This window comes from Myotis lucifugus, unplaced genomic scaffold (assembly GCF_000147115.1).
Source record: "Myotis lucifugus unplaced genomic scaffold, Myoluc2.0 scaffold_29, whole genome shotgun sequence".
Lineage (NCBI taxonomy): Eukaryota > Metazoa > Chordata > Mammalia > Chiroptera > Vespertilionidae > Myotis > Myotis lucifugus.
In genome coordinates this window covers 8,039,464-8,058,923 of record NW_005871077.1, presented here as the reverse complement: position 1 = coordinate 8,058,923, position 19,460 = coordinate 8,039,464, and the positions used below count along the sequence as shown (strand labels likewise).

Below are 19,460 nucleotides of genomic sequence, written 5' to 3'. Positions count from 1 at the left end.
ACAAGGAAGAACCTGGGATAGAAGAGGCAACAGGAAAGAGCTAGGCAGAGTTGCTTTAGCTCACTGGGAAGTCAGAAAAAAAAAGGGGCCTTAGGGACAGGTTCAGGGGGTTAGCCCAGCTGAGCTGCCACTGCCCATTGCTCCCCTAGTTGCAAGTTTTGTGGGGACCCTTGGAATTTAGGTGATACATGCCCGTGGGAGAAGAGGAGGAAGGGAAAGGCATGTGTATATGTGCTGGGTTCTTTGTAGGGTTTTATCTCTTCCTTGCAGAAGGGAATCTTAGTGGAGACCTCAGGGGAGGGTTTCAGGAGAATATTCATCAGCTTTCTAGGTGTGCTCATTCAGAATTGTGATGTCCACTGATTGGTCAGTGCCAGGGCAGGGGTCATTAGCAATTGCAGCTGGTCTTGGTGTCCCCCACCTGGTTTTGCTGCTTTGCTGGGATAAAACTGAGGCCTAGATATTATCTCTAGGGGGGGACCTTCTGTATCTGCTATAAATTGCTCTGCCAGTTTGTTCAGCTGTCAGTTTCCCCCTTCCACCTGCCAAGGAATTTTCCTAGCTTCTTACTATCCTGCCTCAAAAGGATGATATATTTAAATGCATTCTCAAATGTTAGCTAACAAACTGGTTTTATCACAATTTTTCAGACATTTCTTCGTCAACAAAAATCTGATTATATCTTATTGGTTCAAGCAGAAATATGAATTAGTATAAATTAGGAATTAGAATAAATTTCTGGTCATGGTACAATTCTAATAGTTACTGAATAAATATCAATGGATAAATTCCATATATTCAAATATGAACTATTAGTAATACATTAAAAAGATATGGGCAAAGAGAAGCTCTTGTTTTAAGGAAATCCAAATGTCAAAAAGTTTTGTTATTGAAACAAGTTATGGAAAAAAATTTATATAAAAGTTAGCTTCTATTTCCAATATTACAAACTTAGTGATAATTTAAAACAGATGAGATACCTAGCATAATAGTTCAAAGAACGACATTCTTTGATGAAAAGCCAATTCCTGTTCCATCTAACTACTAAAAGGGCCCAAATTATTTTTTATTCTAAAATTTCACTGTATAAATTATTTCTGAAAATAAGTGGGTCATCAATGAGAAGTGTAAACTCATGATTGAAGAAAGATAATAAAAAAGATACACTAATTTAATTTTATTCTAAGGCAGCAAAAAACTTGAGACAAATCAAGGTACCTTTTTTACCTTTGGCATCCCTAGAATCCAGCACAGTACTTGGCATATAATGGGTGATTGGTGAGTTTACTTGAGCACTATGAAGTAAATTTTGAACTTTCCAGGTTTTTGCACAAGCCCGCTGTCACTTGGAATGTTTCAAATAAGCAGCCTTATTATTATAAGACTATTATTATAGTTAACTCTTTAACACTAATACATGGAAAGCCCTAAAAGACATTCAAACTGGCCTTTCTTTTTTTTTTTCTTTTTTTCTTTTATTGATTTTTTACAGAGAGGAAGGGAGAGGGATAGAGAGTTAGAAACATCGATGAGAGAGAAACATCGATCAGCTGCCTCCTGCATACCCCCCCCCCCCTTGCTCTAGTGCAGTGGTTCTCAACCTTCTGGTCCTTTAAATACAGTTACTGGAATCGAACCCGGGACCCTTGAGTCCGCAGGCCGGATGCTCTATCCACTGAGCCAAACCAGTCAGGGCCTAACTGGCCTTTCTTGATAAAATGTATTATTTCCTAAGTCTTCCCCTAGATACTGATAATCTAACCTGGCATTTTAGAAGCAGAGGAGTTCTACTTGTAGTGTTTCCAACCATCTAACTTCTGACATGAAAACAATGTTTTAGGTTTGGTATCAAATATTTCATGAGAAAAGAAAATTCCTAGAACTCTCAATTCTGGTCATTAACTTCATACCTCTCTGTGCAAGCTTTAAACACAGTACAGAAGAAAAAGTAAAGGATCTGGAATCTGGGTTCTAGTGCAGCTCTGCCACTTACCAGCCATGTGACTTGGGGCAAGTTCAGTTTCCTCATCTGTAAAATGGGGATACATTATCTCATTTAATACTCACAATAAACCCTGTAATGTATGACAAAGTGTCTAGCACAGTGCCTGGCACATGGTAGGCATTCAGCAAATGTTAGTTCCCTTCCTCTTCCCTTCCTTAAGTTCTGAAAGACAATGTTCCAAATTATGCTTATACTGCATATTAATTAAAAGGCAAATAACATCCATAAATATATTTTCCCCTCGAGTTTCACTTCTAACAAATCTAGGTAATAGAATGATTGACATGTGTGGCTCTTATTCCTTATTTTGTTTAAAAATATGCCTATTAAAAACTTTTATAATTTTTATTATATCCCTTTAAAGAATAAATTATTAAAAAATAATATCACAAAAATACCCCTTTAAATATAATAATTTAAAATAGACAATGAGGAATCACAAAAAAATAAAATGATATAATCTCATCAGACTGGTAAAGCCCACAAGTCAAAGAGGTGTTTGTTTCTTCCTAACAAAGAAAGAAATAAGAAACCCAGCCAAATGCCCATCTTGATAGCTTCCAAAGTGAAAGTTTATCAACACCCCAATGGTGATTTTATTTGCTTATTATTTATCAATTGAGATCTCTATAGTACTGAGCACATTAACTGATCAAAACAATTTTTATATATGGAGCTACTACCTTCATAAGTCATTTCGCTATGTGTCACTAATCCCAAGTACACCGAAGTAGTAAGCAACAGAGGTAACAGTCATACTCAGAAGCAGGGAGCTCATCACTTCTCTGTCTTTGTTCTCTCCCTCCCAACTGCCACACCAGGTCTCCTAATGCCCAGATCAGGCTTGTCATTGCCTGGCATCTAACAATGTCAAAAAGTTTCCCTCCTCCATTGCTCCACTTTTTCCAGGAAAATTAAATCCTACATAAACTTATAAATATTTAAGCACTAAAGTTTTCAAATTTGTTACAACACACAAACCACATAAAATTAAGTCGTTAATTTTTACTTAAATTACACGAGTTGTGCATTAAGTGAAAATCTTAAGAGTGAAAAAAAAGTTTGTAAAAAATTATAAATATTGACATTGAAAGTTCTATATAATAAACATATTGTCCTAGGAGAGTAATAATACTCTAGAAAAAAATCCATTTTGACTACTTAAAATGATGCTAACTTCCTTTTTTATGTTTTATAAACAGTGTTAGTTTATCAATGTAAGGTGAATTTTAAGGAGCAACATAAAATGGTGTGAACAGAACCAGATAGTCTGAAGAGCCAAACTGGTTTACCACTTATTAGCTATGTAAGCTTGGAAGAGTCATTTATCCACTCTGATCTGTGTTATTATATGCAAAATGAACGTAATATCCATACATCAGGGAGAATGCATGGAAAGTGATTTTCCTTATAGGTTATTTAAATACTAGAGGCCTGGTGCATGAGATTCGTGCACTGGCGGGGGGTGGGGTGGTCCCTCAGCCCAGCCTGCACCCCCTTGCAGTCCGGGTCCCCTCGGACTAAGGGGTCCCAGACTGTGAGGATCAGGCCTAAGCCAGTAGTCAGACATCCCTCTTGCAGTCCAGGGCTCTCGCAGTCGGGGACCCCTCCCTCCTTACCGCCCACCTACAGTGGAGACAGGAGAGGCTCCCACTCGCTGCTCCTTAGCGCTGCCTCGGAGGCAGGAGAGGCGCCTGCCACTGCTGCTAGGTTTGCCAGCTATGAGCCTGGCTTCTGGCTCCATGGGAGCGCACTGACCATCAGGGGGAAGCTCCTGCATTGAGTGTCTGCCCCCTGGTGGTCAGTGTGTGTCATAGTGACCAGTCGTTCTGCTGTTTGGTCGATTTGCATATTACAGCTTTTATTATATAGGATGGTTTCCTCAGTGAGGCCTACTCTAATCCTTCAACCTATATTACCTGTGGGTCTCTCATGATCTGATAGTTTCTTTGATAGCTCTTACCACATTTATATTTATTTTATTTATAACATTAAGTGATTTTTTTTATTTTAAAGTTTACATAAATGCAAAGTATTATTTTATTAGACAGTATGTTTATATAGGCAAATAAAACTGGGAAAAGTGAAACAACTGTCCCAAATTATCTTTCATTAAACATTTTTCAAAAATAGTGGGAAAATAGCATAATGGCAATTTCATACAGATTTGAAGCATTTATTGAAACTTACGGTGACTTATATTTTCACTTCCAACATGATTATAATTTGCCTTGCTACCAACTTCAAGAAGCTAGTACACCTGATAAAAATCATTCTTTTACATGAAAATATCCAAACAAAAACCTTTTCCTCTCACAAAGGTGAAATGTATCCCTGTATCCCTATTCTCATGCATCAAATATTAACTAAGATACTATTTTTCAAATTTAAATTATTTGGAATGTTTGTTTTTAATAATTAGATGTGTAGGCTGAATACCACTTCTGAGTTTTTTAGACTAAGACACTAAAAGATAAAGAGTTGGGCTTTTAACAATCAGCTTATAAATAAAGCCAAAACTATTTCTAATAAAAATGTAAATTATATCCAACATAATTATATAATTCTACAAACTATAAATATTCCCTTTTCACATTCAATTCAATGAGCCTATAAGTAAGTGCTCCTAAAAAACTTTCCCAGGCCAGTCATTATTGTTAGCAGCCTGATTTTGGTCTAGATCGGTTTTTAAAACTGTAAGATGTAGACCATTGGTGAGTTATAAGATCAATTTCATGGGTCAAGAATAGCATTTTTTAAAAAACAAGTAGAAAAGTATGAATACATTACATATACTATGGATAAGCATTACTTTTGAGGTGGATTTTATATAAAAGTAGGGCACACACACACACACACACACACACACGTCTACCACATCATGATATAAATGTGGGTCATGATCAAAAAGTTTGCAAGCCAATAATCTATCAATCCACCTCAAAATACAAACAAAACAAGAGGCAATGTCCTTTCCATTGTTAAACAGCATTTCAAATAGAATTGATTCTGTCAGAACTGACTAGATTTCCAAAAACAATGATTTCCAAAGGCACAATGAGGTCTACTAAAAAAGTTTGACATTTTAAAGTTTCAACATTTAGAAAATTTTTAATTGAAAAGGGTAAATCATGGTGATGTTCATTTATTTACAAGCAATAGTTTAAAATTATGCAAATTTTTACCTTAAATATTCATCTTTAAGTATATTCTGAGTATTTTAAAATAATTTTATTTTATTTTTTGTTATGATTATCATGCTTAGAGAAGTCAAATGGTAAATTGAAAGGCTTAGTTAAGAAAGATATAAACAAACTAATCACTTTTAGAAAATGAATATATGCACAAAATGCATTTGGTTCTAAAATCATATGACATGCAGTATTTGAGATTAATTCCACCTATATCTTATAATAAATTTGATAACTTCTGCAATCTATAACATCTTTAAAACTTTACAAAACTTCTTTGAGAAAACCAATAGCTCAAGATAATCTTAAAAACAATTTAATACAGATGTTACTTGCTCAAGCAATGGAATGTTTCTATCTAGGAAGAGGAGCTGAGACCCACTAAGACGTAAATTGTGAGCAACCTGTTTACAACTATCCATTCTTCATGAATTCAAATGCAACTCAGTACTGGGTAAGAAATAAAGCACCACTCAATAAACAAAGTTGAAACAACATAAGGGGCATTAGCGACTAAATCAGAAGCATTACCTATAACTAAGAAAACCAAACCACAGAAAGAATTACAGATAACAAGTTTAAATAATGCGGTCTGAGGGAGATTTCAGACCTGCGCTTCCCTAGCTGTGCACTAGAGGGCGCCGTGAGCCGCAAATCCCACAGAGCAATGGCGTGAGGGAGCCTGGACCCAGAGCCCACCTCTTGCAGCACCTGTGGGCCTCGGGAGTGGTGCAGGGCTCGGGAGTGGTGCAGGGCTCGGGGGATCTGCCCACAAACGGGCGGTGCCGGCTTTCTAAAGTAAATACTTACCTGCAGAGAAACACTAAAGTGAGGCTTACAAATCAAGCTACTCAGTCCAAGAGCGATCTCTGAGAGAGGCAAGCCAGGAGCTAGTTAACAACCTCAAGCTGTCAACAGCGCTCTGCTCAGCTCGAAGGAGCCGAAAGGAACTGACTCAATCACAACCTAACTGGGGGCTGACGTAAATGCGCAGTCCGTTTGGAGTTTAACTTTTCCACTTTCCTGAGGAACCACGATTCCAGGAAATGCAATGACGTCAGCCCTTTGAACTCCATTAGAGAGGAACAGACCATTTTAGACACTCGAGCATCGAAACAAGTAGGCACACAAACGGTGGTCTGCTTTGGAGCTACATTTGTACACAACCACGGAATCGAAAGCTTGATTTTTTTTACAAATTGAACAGTATTTATGTTTAACTTGTAGCTGCACTGGATATGCAACAGGCTGCAGACGAAGTAATAGCTTATTTTAGTGAAGCAGAAAGAGAGAGAACTGCCTTGGGTCAATTAATATAATACTGAGCACAGAACCAATTACACTAAGATGCCTGCGTACTGAATAGATATAAAACTCCTCAGAAAAGCAATACTTTTGAAATACTCAGAGGTCCGTAAATAATTTTTCAAAACTTCCAAAATAATTTTGCAGAATTTAAATCTTTCTCTGAAGTTCTTACCGGTTTCATCTCCAGTTACAGCCATGATGAGTTTCTGCATACAGAACTGCCCTGTTCCTCCTTTCACAGGTCAACACAAAGTGTTCCAACTAGCAAGCATGTGCAGTTATAAGTGGCAGTATTGACATCACAATGACATCACTAGCCTATCACTGCCATCAATCTGCTTTGTCACAGACAGGCTCACTGAAACCAAAGCCCTTATAAAGAGTCTGTAATAAACCATCAAATGCTATTGTTTCCAATTTTTCATAAAAATCTGTTGAGAAGGGCTATGGCAAAAAAAAAAAGTCTCATTAGCATTAAAAGTTACCTGTTTGTTTCTTATGGGGCTACTTCTTTATTATTATTCTGTCCAAGGTTTCTAGATAAACAAAGGGGGCATTAGCCCTTGGAGGACAAAAAACTTGGAGATTTAAAAAGTAAACAAGTGACAATCAGCATAGAGAGATGCTGTGAAATACACAGAAATGTATTTTGCAGACACTTCTAGATTCTCCAAATAAGAAATACCTAACAACAACTAAATAAGTAAAAAAAGAAATATCTAACCACCATTGTTTACTTGTAACACATTTCTACTTGCAATACCAGAAAATCCAACTGTTCCCAAGGTGACATAGAATTTGCCAATTTCACTTGAAGTTTTAAAAATTCAAATATAGTAAGTGTTATATAACACTTCCATAAATATTAGATTGAACCATATAAACTTGCTCATATTTGACCTTTTTGGCCCACAAAAACAGAAATTAGATGTGGCTCAATCTAACACATAATTTTACTAAATTAAAATCCCTTGAAAAGAATTTTGTGACATTTAAAAATTCATAAATAAACCGTAATTACTATTTGTAAATTTTAAAAATATGTCCAATTTTATTCACTTAATGAAGGTTTGGTACATGGAGAGCTGGGTCGCTATAAATTTAACAAGTCCAAGGTTAGACACAATATTGGTACCTGTTCAACAGTATAGCACCACAGCCAAGGGAAAAAAAATGATTTGCATCTCTACAGCACAAAAGTTACATGTCACTGAGAACTTTTACCTTCATTAGCGGGCTGTACAAAGTCCAGTCCCTTGTATGCTTAGAATTCAAGCTGACCTTAAGTCAATGAAAGGTCATTCCACTACATTTTTTTAAATCCTCACCCGAGGGTATTTTTTCCATTGATTTTTTTAGGAAGAGGGAGGGAGGGTGGGGAGAGAAAAGCATTGATGTGAGAGAGACCAGGGCCGGGGATCCAGCCTGCAATCGAGGTATGTGCCCTTGACCAGGAATCCATGGGAGTTGAACCTTCAGTCTGTGCGCCCACGCTCTAACCACTGACCAAATTGACCAGGGCCCACTACATTTTTACCTTATTCAATGAAGCACCTTCTAGTAAAGGCAGGGACTTGACACCCAGATGCTTAGGAAGAGAAACATCAGGAAGGACCCATCTCCAATAATTCTCCAGAACACATGAACTGAAGACGTCCTGCTAATATGTAAGCAAGTCTGGGGAGCACCTTAGACATCACCCCTATCAGAGGCTCTGTAAAGGACTCTGTCATCACAGCCACACCTCAGGGTTTGGATCCAAGAATACCAGTTGGTTTATTTCAAATTTCACAAAGTTCAGATTACTCTCAACATTTCTTTACATTGGCACTTAGATGCTCAATAAATATTAGTGTAAAAAAAAGGTCAAGGAAGGAAAGGAAAGAGGGAGGTTGGTTGCTTGGTTGACTACTATTAGTAAAGTTTTAATAAATTCCCTATACCTGATAAACTCAGTTAATCATCACACAGAACTAATACATTTTCACTAGAGAAAGAGTATTTCATTTTCATTCAGTAAATGGCTACTGAATATTCATCATATGCCAGGGACTGTGCTGGGGACTAAGAATCCCTGTCCAAACAGAAGTTACCATCTAGGCAGGACCCTGAGAGTCACAATTCAGTGATATATGCCCTGAGAAGTTGCAGTGGGAACTGCAAGAGGTGACCTAAGCCAGATGTGGTCAGGGAAGGCTTCCTGGGGAAGTGCTACCCAAAATGAAACATGAACAATGTCTCAGGGGAAATGGCTGTGTGTGAAGGCCCTAGAGAGGAGAAAGGACACAGCTATGACAGGAAATGAAAGGAATTCAGCATTAAGAGTTGAGAGGGAGGAAGTAAGGCCTAGATCAAGCAGAGATTTGGGCCATGTTAAGGATTTTGACTAACAAGTAATAGGCATTTGTTGAAGGGTTTTGAGCCAGAGGCTAACGTGATTAGATGTGAATTTTAGAAATACCACTCTGAACTGCAGAATGAAGAGTATAATGGAGAAAGGGAAATGTTGAATGCAGATACTTTTATTTTTAAGAAATATTAGCTCCCAGAATCATTGGGAGGGATGAAGAAAGAGAGCCTAGCTGAACTTTCATGAACAATTCCCTCCAAAACAGACCGAGAAGGGATATGCTGTCTCTGGCATGATTAGGAAAATCAGGACACTGCCCCACAGCTACCAGCTTCAGGCCAGACACCTGGCAGACCAAAGTCTGCTGCAGGAATCCAGGTCAGAGGGGACAGAAGCTGGAACTGGGATTATGACAGTGGGGGTGGAGAAGAGTGAAGGGATGAGTGATTTAATAGGAGGAAGAATGAATGGAGAAGGTGAGGGAGAGTAAGGCATGACATCCAGGTTTCTGGATTGAAGCTACAGAATGGACAGAATCCATTACTAAAATAGAGTAAACAAAAGGAGAGTTGGGGTAGGAGAGTGGAGTTTTGGATTTTAAAAGTCAGAGATGTGTGAGGTATATCTAAGTAGCCCGTTGGAGTCAGGGGGCATAGTCACAGTGAGCTGAAGCCATGGCGGGGATGAATTCAACCCGGGACAGTACACAGTCAGATGGAAGCTGGCCCAGGATGCAATCCAAGGAACACCACTAACACTCAGGAGATGGGCAGAGGAAGGTTAGACCAATAAAGGAGACTGAAAGAGAGGCAGGAGAGACAGAAGGAAAAATGGTAAGAATGCAGTATCAGAGAAGTGAAGGAAGCAGAGGTCAACAGTGTTAAATACTGCAGAGGGACCAATCAAGATAAGACCTGAGATCTCAAAAATAAATTGCTGTGACCTTTCAATGGGATAGAGAGTAAGACAAAATTCCCACTGACCTGTTGTTTCACACAGAACTAGAACTCTTGGCCGTCATTATTATTTTTTTTTAAATATATTTTTATTGATTTCAGAGAGGAAGGGAGAGAGAGAGAGAGAGAGAGAGAGAGAGAGAGAGAGAGAGAGAGAAACATCAATGAAGAGAGAGAATCATTGATTGGCTGCCTCCTGCAAGCCACTTACTGGCGATCGAACCCACAACTTGGGTATGTGCCCTTGAGCAGAATCGAACCCAGGACCCCTAAGTCCACAGGCTGATGCTCTATCCACTGTGCCAAACCGCTAGGGTGACCATCATTATTTTTAAAAAGAAGGAAAGGAAAGGAAAAGAAGAGGCAAGACAAGGAGAAAAAGACAACAAGAAGAATAGAGATGGGAAGGGAAGAAACAAAACATTTGTATCTGATATAAATATTCACATAGTATCACAGATAGATTAAAAATAATCAGCATATTATTAAAGTAATTAAAGTTTCAAAAGTTAAAAGGCAAGATACTTTTTTAAAAAATCAATAATATTTTTCTACACCAGCAACAACTGGAACATATAATAGAAAGGTATCATTCAAAATAGCAACAAAAACCTGGACATGTTAGTAGCATGGTGACTATAGTGAATAATATTGCACTGTATATTTCAAAGTTACTAAAAAGTAGATATTAAAAGTTCTCATCACAAGAAAAACAAATTTGTAGTAGGGATAGGTGTTAATTAGACCTTCTGTGATGATCCTTTATTGTGACTTATACAAATGTCAAATCATTATGTTGTACACCTAAAACTAATATCATGTGATATGTCAATTATACCTCAATAAAAAAAGAAAGGCTTAAGTTCTCACTAAATTAATCTATAAATGAAATACATCTTATCATTGGTTTTATATTATTATTATTATTTAGAAACTCAAACGTATTCCAAATGCATATCAAAAAATAATGGTTTACAAAAGCTCGATCAGCACTTTAAAAAGACAAAAAAGAGGAACTTGTTTTGTGAGATAATAAACCAGCATGATACTGGCATATACAAAAAGAGACCAACACTGCAAAATAGAGAGTTCTGAAACAGATCCAAGTATACATGAGAACCTATTGTATAATTAAGATTGCCCCATAAATTAATGGGAAAAGGATAAACCATCAGTAGGGGAAAAGTGGCTCCATGTGTAGAGAAAAAATAAAAATAGATCCCTGCCTAATACTACAGAGGTGAACCTCAGGTGAATTAAGGACCTAAATGTGAAAGGTAAAACTATGAAGCTAATAAAACTTAAGTAGAAAAATATATTGGTGACTTATGGAAGAAAAAAACGTTCTTAAATAAATCCCAAAAGGACAAAACTTGTGTGTTATCTATGCAAAATAAAAAAACAATTAAAAAAAACTCTCATTGTTGAAGTATCAAGTTTGTGGTGGTGTTTTTATACTTAAACTATACTTGGAATTTTGAATTTTGATCTTTTCCAGGACCAATGATGTTAGGTTCAATCCTTTCTCCCGATGCTGGGCAGGTGCAGTGAGTCCCAGCTCCCAGTTAGCCAGGTGATCACAGGGTCTACAGTGCTCACTGTGTGACATGATTGTGCCCAACTGTGTCTAAAGTGCCCAACTGAGCACATTTAAGGTAGGCTCAGCTAAGCTATGATGTTCAGTAGGTTAGGTGTATTAAATGCATTTTCAACTTACTGTATTTTCAATTTACGATGGGCATTTCAGGATGTAATCCCACCATAAGCCAAGGAGCATCTGTAATGGGTGGCTTTAATATACATTCAAAGAAAACATTAGAGAAACGGTTCTCAACCTGTGGGTCGCGACCCCTTTGGCGGTCGAACAACCCTTTCACAGGGGTCGCCTAAGACCATCCTGCATATCAGATATTTACATTGCGATTCATAACAGTAGCAACATTACAGTTATGAAGTAGCAACGAAAATAATTTTATGGTTGGGTCACAACATGAGGAACTGTATTTAAAGGGCCAGAAGGTTGAGAACCACTGCATTAGAGTATTGAGTAAGTAGTATAAATTTTTTTATACACCATAAATGCTACCCCTTCAGTTCTTCATACATTTTTATTACAGTCCACATTAACTTCCAAAATACCTAGGAGTAAAACTAATTAATAAGAGAGATATCAATTATAATCTGCCCCCCCCAACCACTTGGAAGATTTTCAAACTAAAGGAACTAATAATACTCCTCTTAAAATTAGTGCTATGTAAGTCCTCAGCAAATGGTCCAAGAAGAATAGAATTAAATTTAAAATGCAGAATTTTGAAAGTTGTAATAAACACATAGTTATTATAAACACAACTGAATGAAATTAAAATAATGTATAACTCAAATTTAATTGAAATCTTGGGTTCCCCTAAAATACTTAGGGCTACAATACAACTGCTTTATTTCACTACTATGAGCTTCCATAAGAAGTAGATCAGGTACCTCAGAATTCAACTATACTAAGAACAGTGTAAAGAAAAAAATCAGCAATTGTTTTGAAATGAGGTATCTACAAGACTTAAGTATAACAGCTTGGGAAAGGCCCAAATTCAGTGCATCATAGACTGGATACTCAAATCTTTATAGACTAGGTAATAAACTTATATTAGGTACATTTATCACCCTCAAATAAAAGATATTTAATTAAAGAATTCACTCAGACATTCAACTCCCTTTTTTATCATGCTACTTTGATTTTGACTTTCCTTTAGAGCCAGTAAAACCTGCTAAAAACAAAATTCATATAATTTATTTAACTCATTTAATATACTAAAATATTTCTTCTTCAAGCCATTAAGCGCCCCCCCCCCAATTCCATCTACCTCCTGTATATTTCAGAAAACTATAAAATCACCACTAAATGGTGTGGTATAGTAATCCACAGGTATTCTAAAGGTATCAGATTAATAAAATATACCTTGAACAACAACCTGGCTGCCTGGGACAAAGAACTGCTGTGTGCCATCAGCTGACTGTGCTGCATATTGTACAATTGCAGCACCTGGTGGAGGAGCTCCTGAATTTGTCATTGTTAATGCCTGTAGTCCCTGAACACCATCAGATCCTGGGTTAGAAATCTGGATTGTTCCACCTTGGGCTATAGCAACTTAACAGAAAAAGAAAAGAAATATTAGAGAATTTCAAGCTTCATTTTTAATCATCTCATATTGGAAGAATATATTCTGGATCTATGTGTTTATTACCAATGTTCTCAATTTACCCTTATTTCTCAACTAGTAGCCCGGTGCACGAAATTCGTGCACATTAAAAGGGAATTAATTGCCCTAACCGGTTTGGCTCACTGGATAGAGCATCGGCCTGTGGACGCAAGGGTCCCAGGTTCAATTCCGGTCAAGGGCATGTACCTTGGTTGCGGGCACATCCCCAGTGGGGAGTGTGCAGGAGGCAGCTGATCGATGTTTCTCTCTCATCGATGTTTCTAACTCTCTATCCCTCTCCCTTCCTCTCTGTAAAAAATCAATAAAATATATTTTTTTAAAAAAGGGGAATTAATTAGCAGAGATATTTTAACATTGCTATTTGCCCTTTCTCTATAACAGAAGTGTGAGAGATGAAAGGAAATTAGTAAAATGTATATGGAAATCATATATAAATTTATTAATACATAAACAGTAACAAAAGGATATAACAACAACAGAGGCATGATATAAAAATGACAAAAACATAATATGAAAACAACAAAAACATGATATAAAAACAACAGTGATGCAAACAATGACTGATAAAGTGATTAAACTTATTCTAATATCTCCCTGTATACCACATTAAGAGTGAAAACACTTTCAGAGTGTTTGACTAATTTCCCTTGTGATGAAGTACTTAGAACTTTAACTGTAACATCACATGCTCTTCAAACTCGAGAGAAAGCAACATATAACTGACCATGTGCAAAAACGGGTTCAGGTAGGAACATGCCTACTCTGTCTAGAGTTTGTCCTTGTGATTTATTAACAGTCATCACAAATGCTGGCATCACGGGAAACCGTCGTCGAATCAATTTAAATGGGAGGCCAGTGTCAGATGGGGACAAATTAATTCTTGGAATCAGAACAGCCTCTCCCTCTGCAGATCCTGTTAATACTTCAGCTTTGATAATGTTAGGTCATAATCTTTTGATAATAAATCTGGTACCATTACAAAGACCCCATTTACTATTGAGATTTCTCAATAGCATGATGATTGCACCCACTTTCAATTTTAATTTATGACACGGCATTCCCGAAGGAGTAATACTATTCAGAAATTCGATGGGGAAATTTTCCTTTGTTTCTTTGTTATGGGGTGGGGCCACAACATTAGTAACAAGAAAGAGAATTAAAACTTTATTGTGGGGAGCCGCTACAGTGTTTTGGACAGGTTCAAGCCTTGGACTGAGGAGAGGGCACAGTCCTCTCATTGCTATGTGCAAGTCCCAGCTTGGAGGGCAGGGCCCTCCCAGCACAATTATAGCCAACAGCTGTAGTTGTAAGCTTGAACCTATGGTCGGAACACGTGGCCCCACATGCCTGAGTGATGTGGGCTTGATAGAGTTCAGGTGCATGTAGTTGAGTAGGATTGAAACCCAGAAGAATGTATGTAAACATCTTGGTCACGCCCTTACTTTGCCTGGTAGCTTCTGCTATAAAATAAAGGCATGGCTGTGGGCGTGGTCGCTGTCTCTCAGAGAAGCATCGTCCCACCGAGACCCGGCTTTCATTCTCTTGTCTGTCTTTTCTAAGCCTTTCAGCCGCCCCACTCAGGTTCACCCTGTGCTGACGCAGCACACTTTAGAAAGATCTGCCTCCATGCTCCCAGGGCGGGTTCCTGCCTCAAACTCCGCCCTTACAGGAAACAGCTCCGGGAAACAGCTTGGGGGAGGGCGCAGCCGTTGCCAAGACAACCCCTGTAGGACTGACTTCCTTCCGCTCAGTCGTGGCTGTTCATCTGTATGTGATGAACACCACCCATGGTTTTTATATAAGTATATGTTGAATTGATAAGGAGATCCTCTTTCACAGGACAATATTCTTTTTAAAAAATATATATTTTTATTTATTTCAGAGAGGAAGGGAGAGGGAGAGACATAGTAATATCAATGATGAGAGTGATTGATTGATCGGTTGCCTCCTGCATATCCCCTACTGGGGATCGAGCCCGCAACCTGGGCATGTGCCCTTGGCCAGAATCAAACCCAGGACCCTTCAGTCCGCGGGCTGATGCTCAATCCATTCAGCTAGGGCAGTGATGGTGAACCTATGACACGCGTGTTAGAGGTGACACGCGAACTCATCTTTTTGGTTGATTTTTCTGTTAAATGGCATTTAAATATATAAAATAAATACCAAAATTTAAATCTTTGTTTTACTATGGTTGCAAATATCAAAAAATTTCTATATGTGACACGGCACCAGAGTTAAGATAGGGTTTTTCAAAATGCTGACATGCCAAGCACTGAGCTAGGGCCACAGGACAATATTCTGAAAAGGCTCCTAAGTATTTGAAAATAACTTATATTCAGAACTGATTGAAATATATAGAGCTTATGGAGCCTTCCTCTTCCCTGGCACCCATCCAACTAAATTATTTAAAAAGAGAGCAGATACATATAGGGAGAAAGTCCAGCTTCAAGAGAGAGAGAGAGATAGAAACATCGATGAGAGAAAATCATCCATCAGCTGCCCCCTGAACTGGGGATCGAGCCCACAACCTGGGCATGTGCCCTGACCAGGAATTGAATTGTGACCTCCTCGTTCATAGGTCAACCCTCAACCACTGAACCACACTGGCCAGGCCCTTTCAGATTATTTTTAGGTATAAACAGCATTCTTTTAAGAAATGGTCAGTGAAATTCCATTGAGCATCATAAATACAATGAATTTGTACCTTCATTCAACTAACTACTTTTCTAATTTATCATCAGAAGAAAATAGCTTTTCACAGAACATATATATATATTTTTAAAGCTCAAGTCTACAAAACTGTAGCCTTTACCATTTTGACTGTATCAGGAGAATCCTGAAATATAAAATGTTAAGTTGGAAAGGACCTTAAAAGATACTGTATTGAAACAATTTGTGCTACAATATTAACCTCTACACCAAGTGTCTTAAATAACTAACTCAGCTAATAGCAACAACTATGAGGATTTCCTCTAAATACTGAGACTTGCCAGTCATGTTTAAAAATTAACATAATTAACTGAAAGTTTCAAAGGAATAACTAATCAAGCAAAATGTTTTTAAATGTCACTTAATAGACAAATCTAAGTATCTGAGAGTTAGGTATACTTGAACATAAAGATTATGACTCTACGTTTTAAACACTAGAGATTAGGTGGAATCAATAGCTATCTTTTTAAAAAATGTATTTTTTTAAATTTATTTCAGAGAGGAATGAAGAGGGAGGGAGATAGAAATATCAATGATGAGAGAGAATCATTGATCAGCTGCCTCCTGCATGCTCCCAACTGGGGATGGAGCCTGGAACACAGGCATGTGCCCCGACCGGGAACTGAACCATGACGCTCAACTACTGAGCCACACAGGCAGGCCTATCTTTTTTTTTTTTTTTTTTTGAAATCACATAAACTAGCTAACTAGATTTTACAATGAAGAAAAAATAGCACATCATCAGAATAAGACAATACCAATAAATCAATGTAAATACCTTACAGGAATGTTACAGTAGCATCTAAACCATACTCTGAACATTTCCAAGTCATTCCCTAATATTTTAACAGTATCTAAGCAAAGGATCACTTAAGTGATGAGTGATTCTATAAACCTGTCAGAACTATTGGAAAGAGTAACAACAACAAATCTTTAATTTGTTGACATAAGGTTCTAGGGCCTTACACAAAAAGATGGGTTACCATTTTTTTTAAGAGTTCAACATAGATATATCCTCCGTGTTTTAGTTCACTGACAGGCCACTATTAGAACAGGGTTAGCAGAAACGGAAGAATCAGTATTAAATGTCAACATTGCTGAAGCTGAGACACTCTGCTGTAACATCACTTATCGGGTTCATCCAGAGAATTATATTCTGTCCACATTTTAAAAACAAGATTTATCAAGACTTTCCAAAGATTTCAAGGGTCTCAAGATTCACCCCTTGCAATAAAAGGGTTTGTGAGAGATTTAACCATATCTACCTTCTTAAAAGAGAAGTACAGTATGAAAAAGAAGAGATAATGCTTCCTGAACCTTCATGGCGGGACATGAATAAATTTTATGTTTATCATACATTTGAATGTGTATTTTCAGCTGATAATTAGTTTGATGTCATAGAAATAGTGCTTTGAGAAAGAACACCCATAGTAATGTAACTGCACTGTATATGAAGCACAAGGCCTAGTGTTAACCTAAATTTTAAAAGCCGAAATGAGACAAGCATTTATTTGGGGTCAAAGAATTGTAATTTGGGGAGCAGTTTTAGGCAGAAACTCAAATAGTGCCCTGATTACAGGGTGAAAGGAAGAGGGTTTTATGAGAAAAAGGAAAGGAATAATTATATGAAAAGAAAAAAAATTCATATTAGTACTGATAAGCCGAGTTACTATTGGCTACACACAATGGCTTGCTGATTCTATCTTCAGATAGAAAGTCCACAGTCATTACTCCTTATGATCAGACTGTCCTGCTGACTTTACGACTGTTTGCAAAACAGTGGTTTGGCCCAGTCAGTCCAAAATTTCAAGAAACACAAGGAGCAAGACAGTTCCTTTTGAATGGCTGCTTTGGCTCCATTTTAAAGTGGCCTCATTCCTGTCATTTTTCACACTAGCATATAGCAGGCACCCAAAATAATAAATGGATGCCTCATTTCCTCAAGACAGACTGTATTATAAACAATTTAAGCCACTTATGGATCTAGAAGAGTTAAATTAAGTATGGTTTCAAATTCTGATAATAGAACTTAATTTTTAATGTCAATTATTAGTTTTTGGATTAGTAAAAATCTGAGGTGACAGTAGTTACTTCCAAGAATAAGAACCACAAAATAGGTAGATAACAAAGACCCTTGCTTTCTTTTTTTTCATACTTGTTTATTTTTTTTAAGCCTCCCCCCCCCCATTTTCTATCAATATTTCCCCATAGTTCCAACGAAAACTTATTGCTTTCACGCTGTGAACGCTGGTATATCAAGAATTTCTTACTCTCATCATTTTATTTTTGGATTAAGTCATTATAGAATTAGATGTGAAAAGCGAAAGCTAACAGACACACAATCTGGCTCTAAGGACACCACATTTCTTCTGATAAGTCTCGTACTTTTGCCTTTTATTTTTCTATAACAAAGGTACTCTTAACTATGGCATTATCAAATGACAGAGGACCTTCCCATTTCAAATGTTACCTCTCATTTGACAATAAACAAGATTTCCCAAAGCTTCAGGATACTGGAAATAGGCTTTGCTTGTACATATGTGTATTCAAAAGATTTTAGAAAATGTTTTAGGTTACAAAATATTCAAGAATAGTATAATATGTTTTCAGTAAACACTCATTGAGATAAATAATAGGAAAAACTAAGATGAAATGAACTGAATGAATTCAGTCTGATCTTTTGTTTAGCTCATTTAAACAAACCTTAAAGAAATTTTCTAGCAAGAATTTTGTACCACCTATTTCCCCTGCCCACTCATCTCAAACCTTTTGTGTTTTTTTTTTAATTTAGTCTGGAGTATTTCCAAACAAATTCCAGACATCATATCTGACTAATAATTTTTAAATAAAATGTTTGGCCCATAACAAGCCCATTAGTAACCAATAAAAATAAAATACCTTTGTATTTCCCACTAATTTTACTTTGGGAACCTAAGCTTTATTAATGCTTTCTTAGACTGACACATGCAACTGAGACAAAAATGCTTATTCCTATGCCCACACTGTTGTGAGCAATGAAGAGTCCACATTGGTCTACGAATACTACTTGGGACTCAAGCAGAAGTAAAATTGTTCTTTTATTTTAGACTATATGCATACTTATTTTCCTCTTTTAAGTAATCCTTAATAACATTATAGTTTCATAAAATATCTAAATTGAAATAAAAACGAATAACTAGATTATATATTCAACTATATTCTACTCCAATGTCCATTATTAATTTGTTCAAGCCTGTTAGTATGTTATCTATCTGCTCATAGTAGTGGTGGGTAGAGGTTAAGCTCTGCTGTTCTAGTTGCTCTGGGAGATACCTACCTTCCCCCACCCCAAATCTTAGGTGAGCTATACCACATAATTAAGTGGGGCACTCTATATGCACCAGTTGAATGTTGGACATACTGATCTTTCATTAAGAAAGAAACTGTCTAGGTAACATGTAATTCATTAATTTACTAAGTTATTTTTCTACTACATTAGTTCTAGTGGTTACACAAATGTTTTTATATATAGCCTTATACAGGCATGGTATTAGTTTCAAATCAGTATTAACCCAAGTATGATTTCCTCATCTCCAATTTACCATTTATCACGGTTACCAAGATGCTATCATATCAACTAATCCAGGCAATAAATTATTTTAAAATTCCTATTATACAAAACCACATTTTAAAAATCTGCTATTTCTACTATTCAATGCCACTGAGGACTTCTCCCCTAAAACTATT

At 37.0% G+C, this 19,460-nt stretch overlaps 1 protein-coding gene across 17 annotated transcripts in view; it reads right to left on the bottom strand.

The window, feature by feature from the left end:
* CREM (cAMP responsive element modulator) overlaps positions 1–19,460 on the bottom strand; it is an 80,612-nt gene that overhangs the window by 11,451 nt on the left and 49,701 nt on the right. For 3 of the 17 annotated variants that reach the window (XM_006086690.3, XM_006086689.3, XM_023752248.1), the window contains 2 exons: positions 12,764–12,952; positions 1,994–2,029 (listed from right to left, as the gene is read on the bottom strand). The exons of 4 other annotated variants lie outside the window; for them this stretch is intronic. In XM_006086690.3, the coding sequence (XP_006086752.1) occupies positions 1,994–2,029; positions 12,764–12,952 (225 nt within the window). Of the gene's footprint in view, positions 1–1,993; positions 2,030–2,067; positions 2,168–6,006; positions 6,131–6,676; positions 6,759–12,763; positions 12,953–19,460 lie in introns of those variants that run through there. 10 more of the 17 variants (XM_023752251.1, XM_006086691.3, XM_023752250.1 and 7 more) reach the window with 7 other exon arrangements.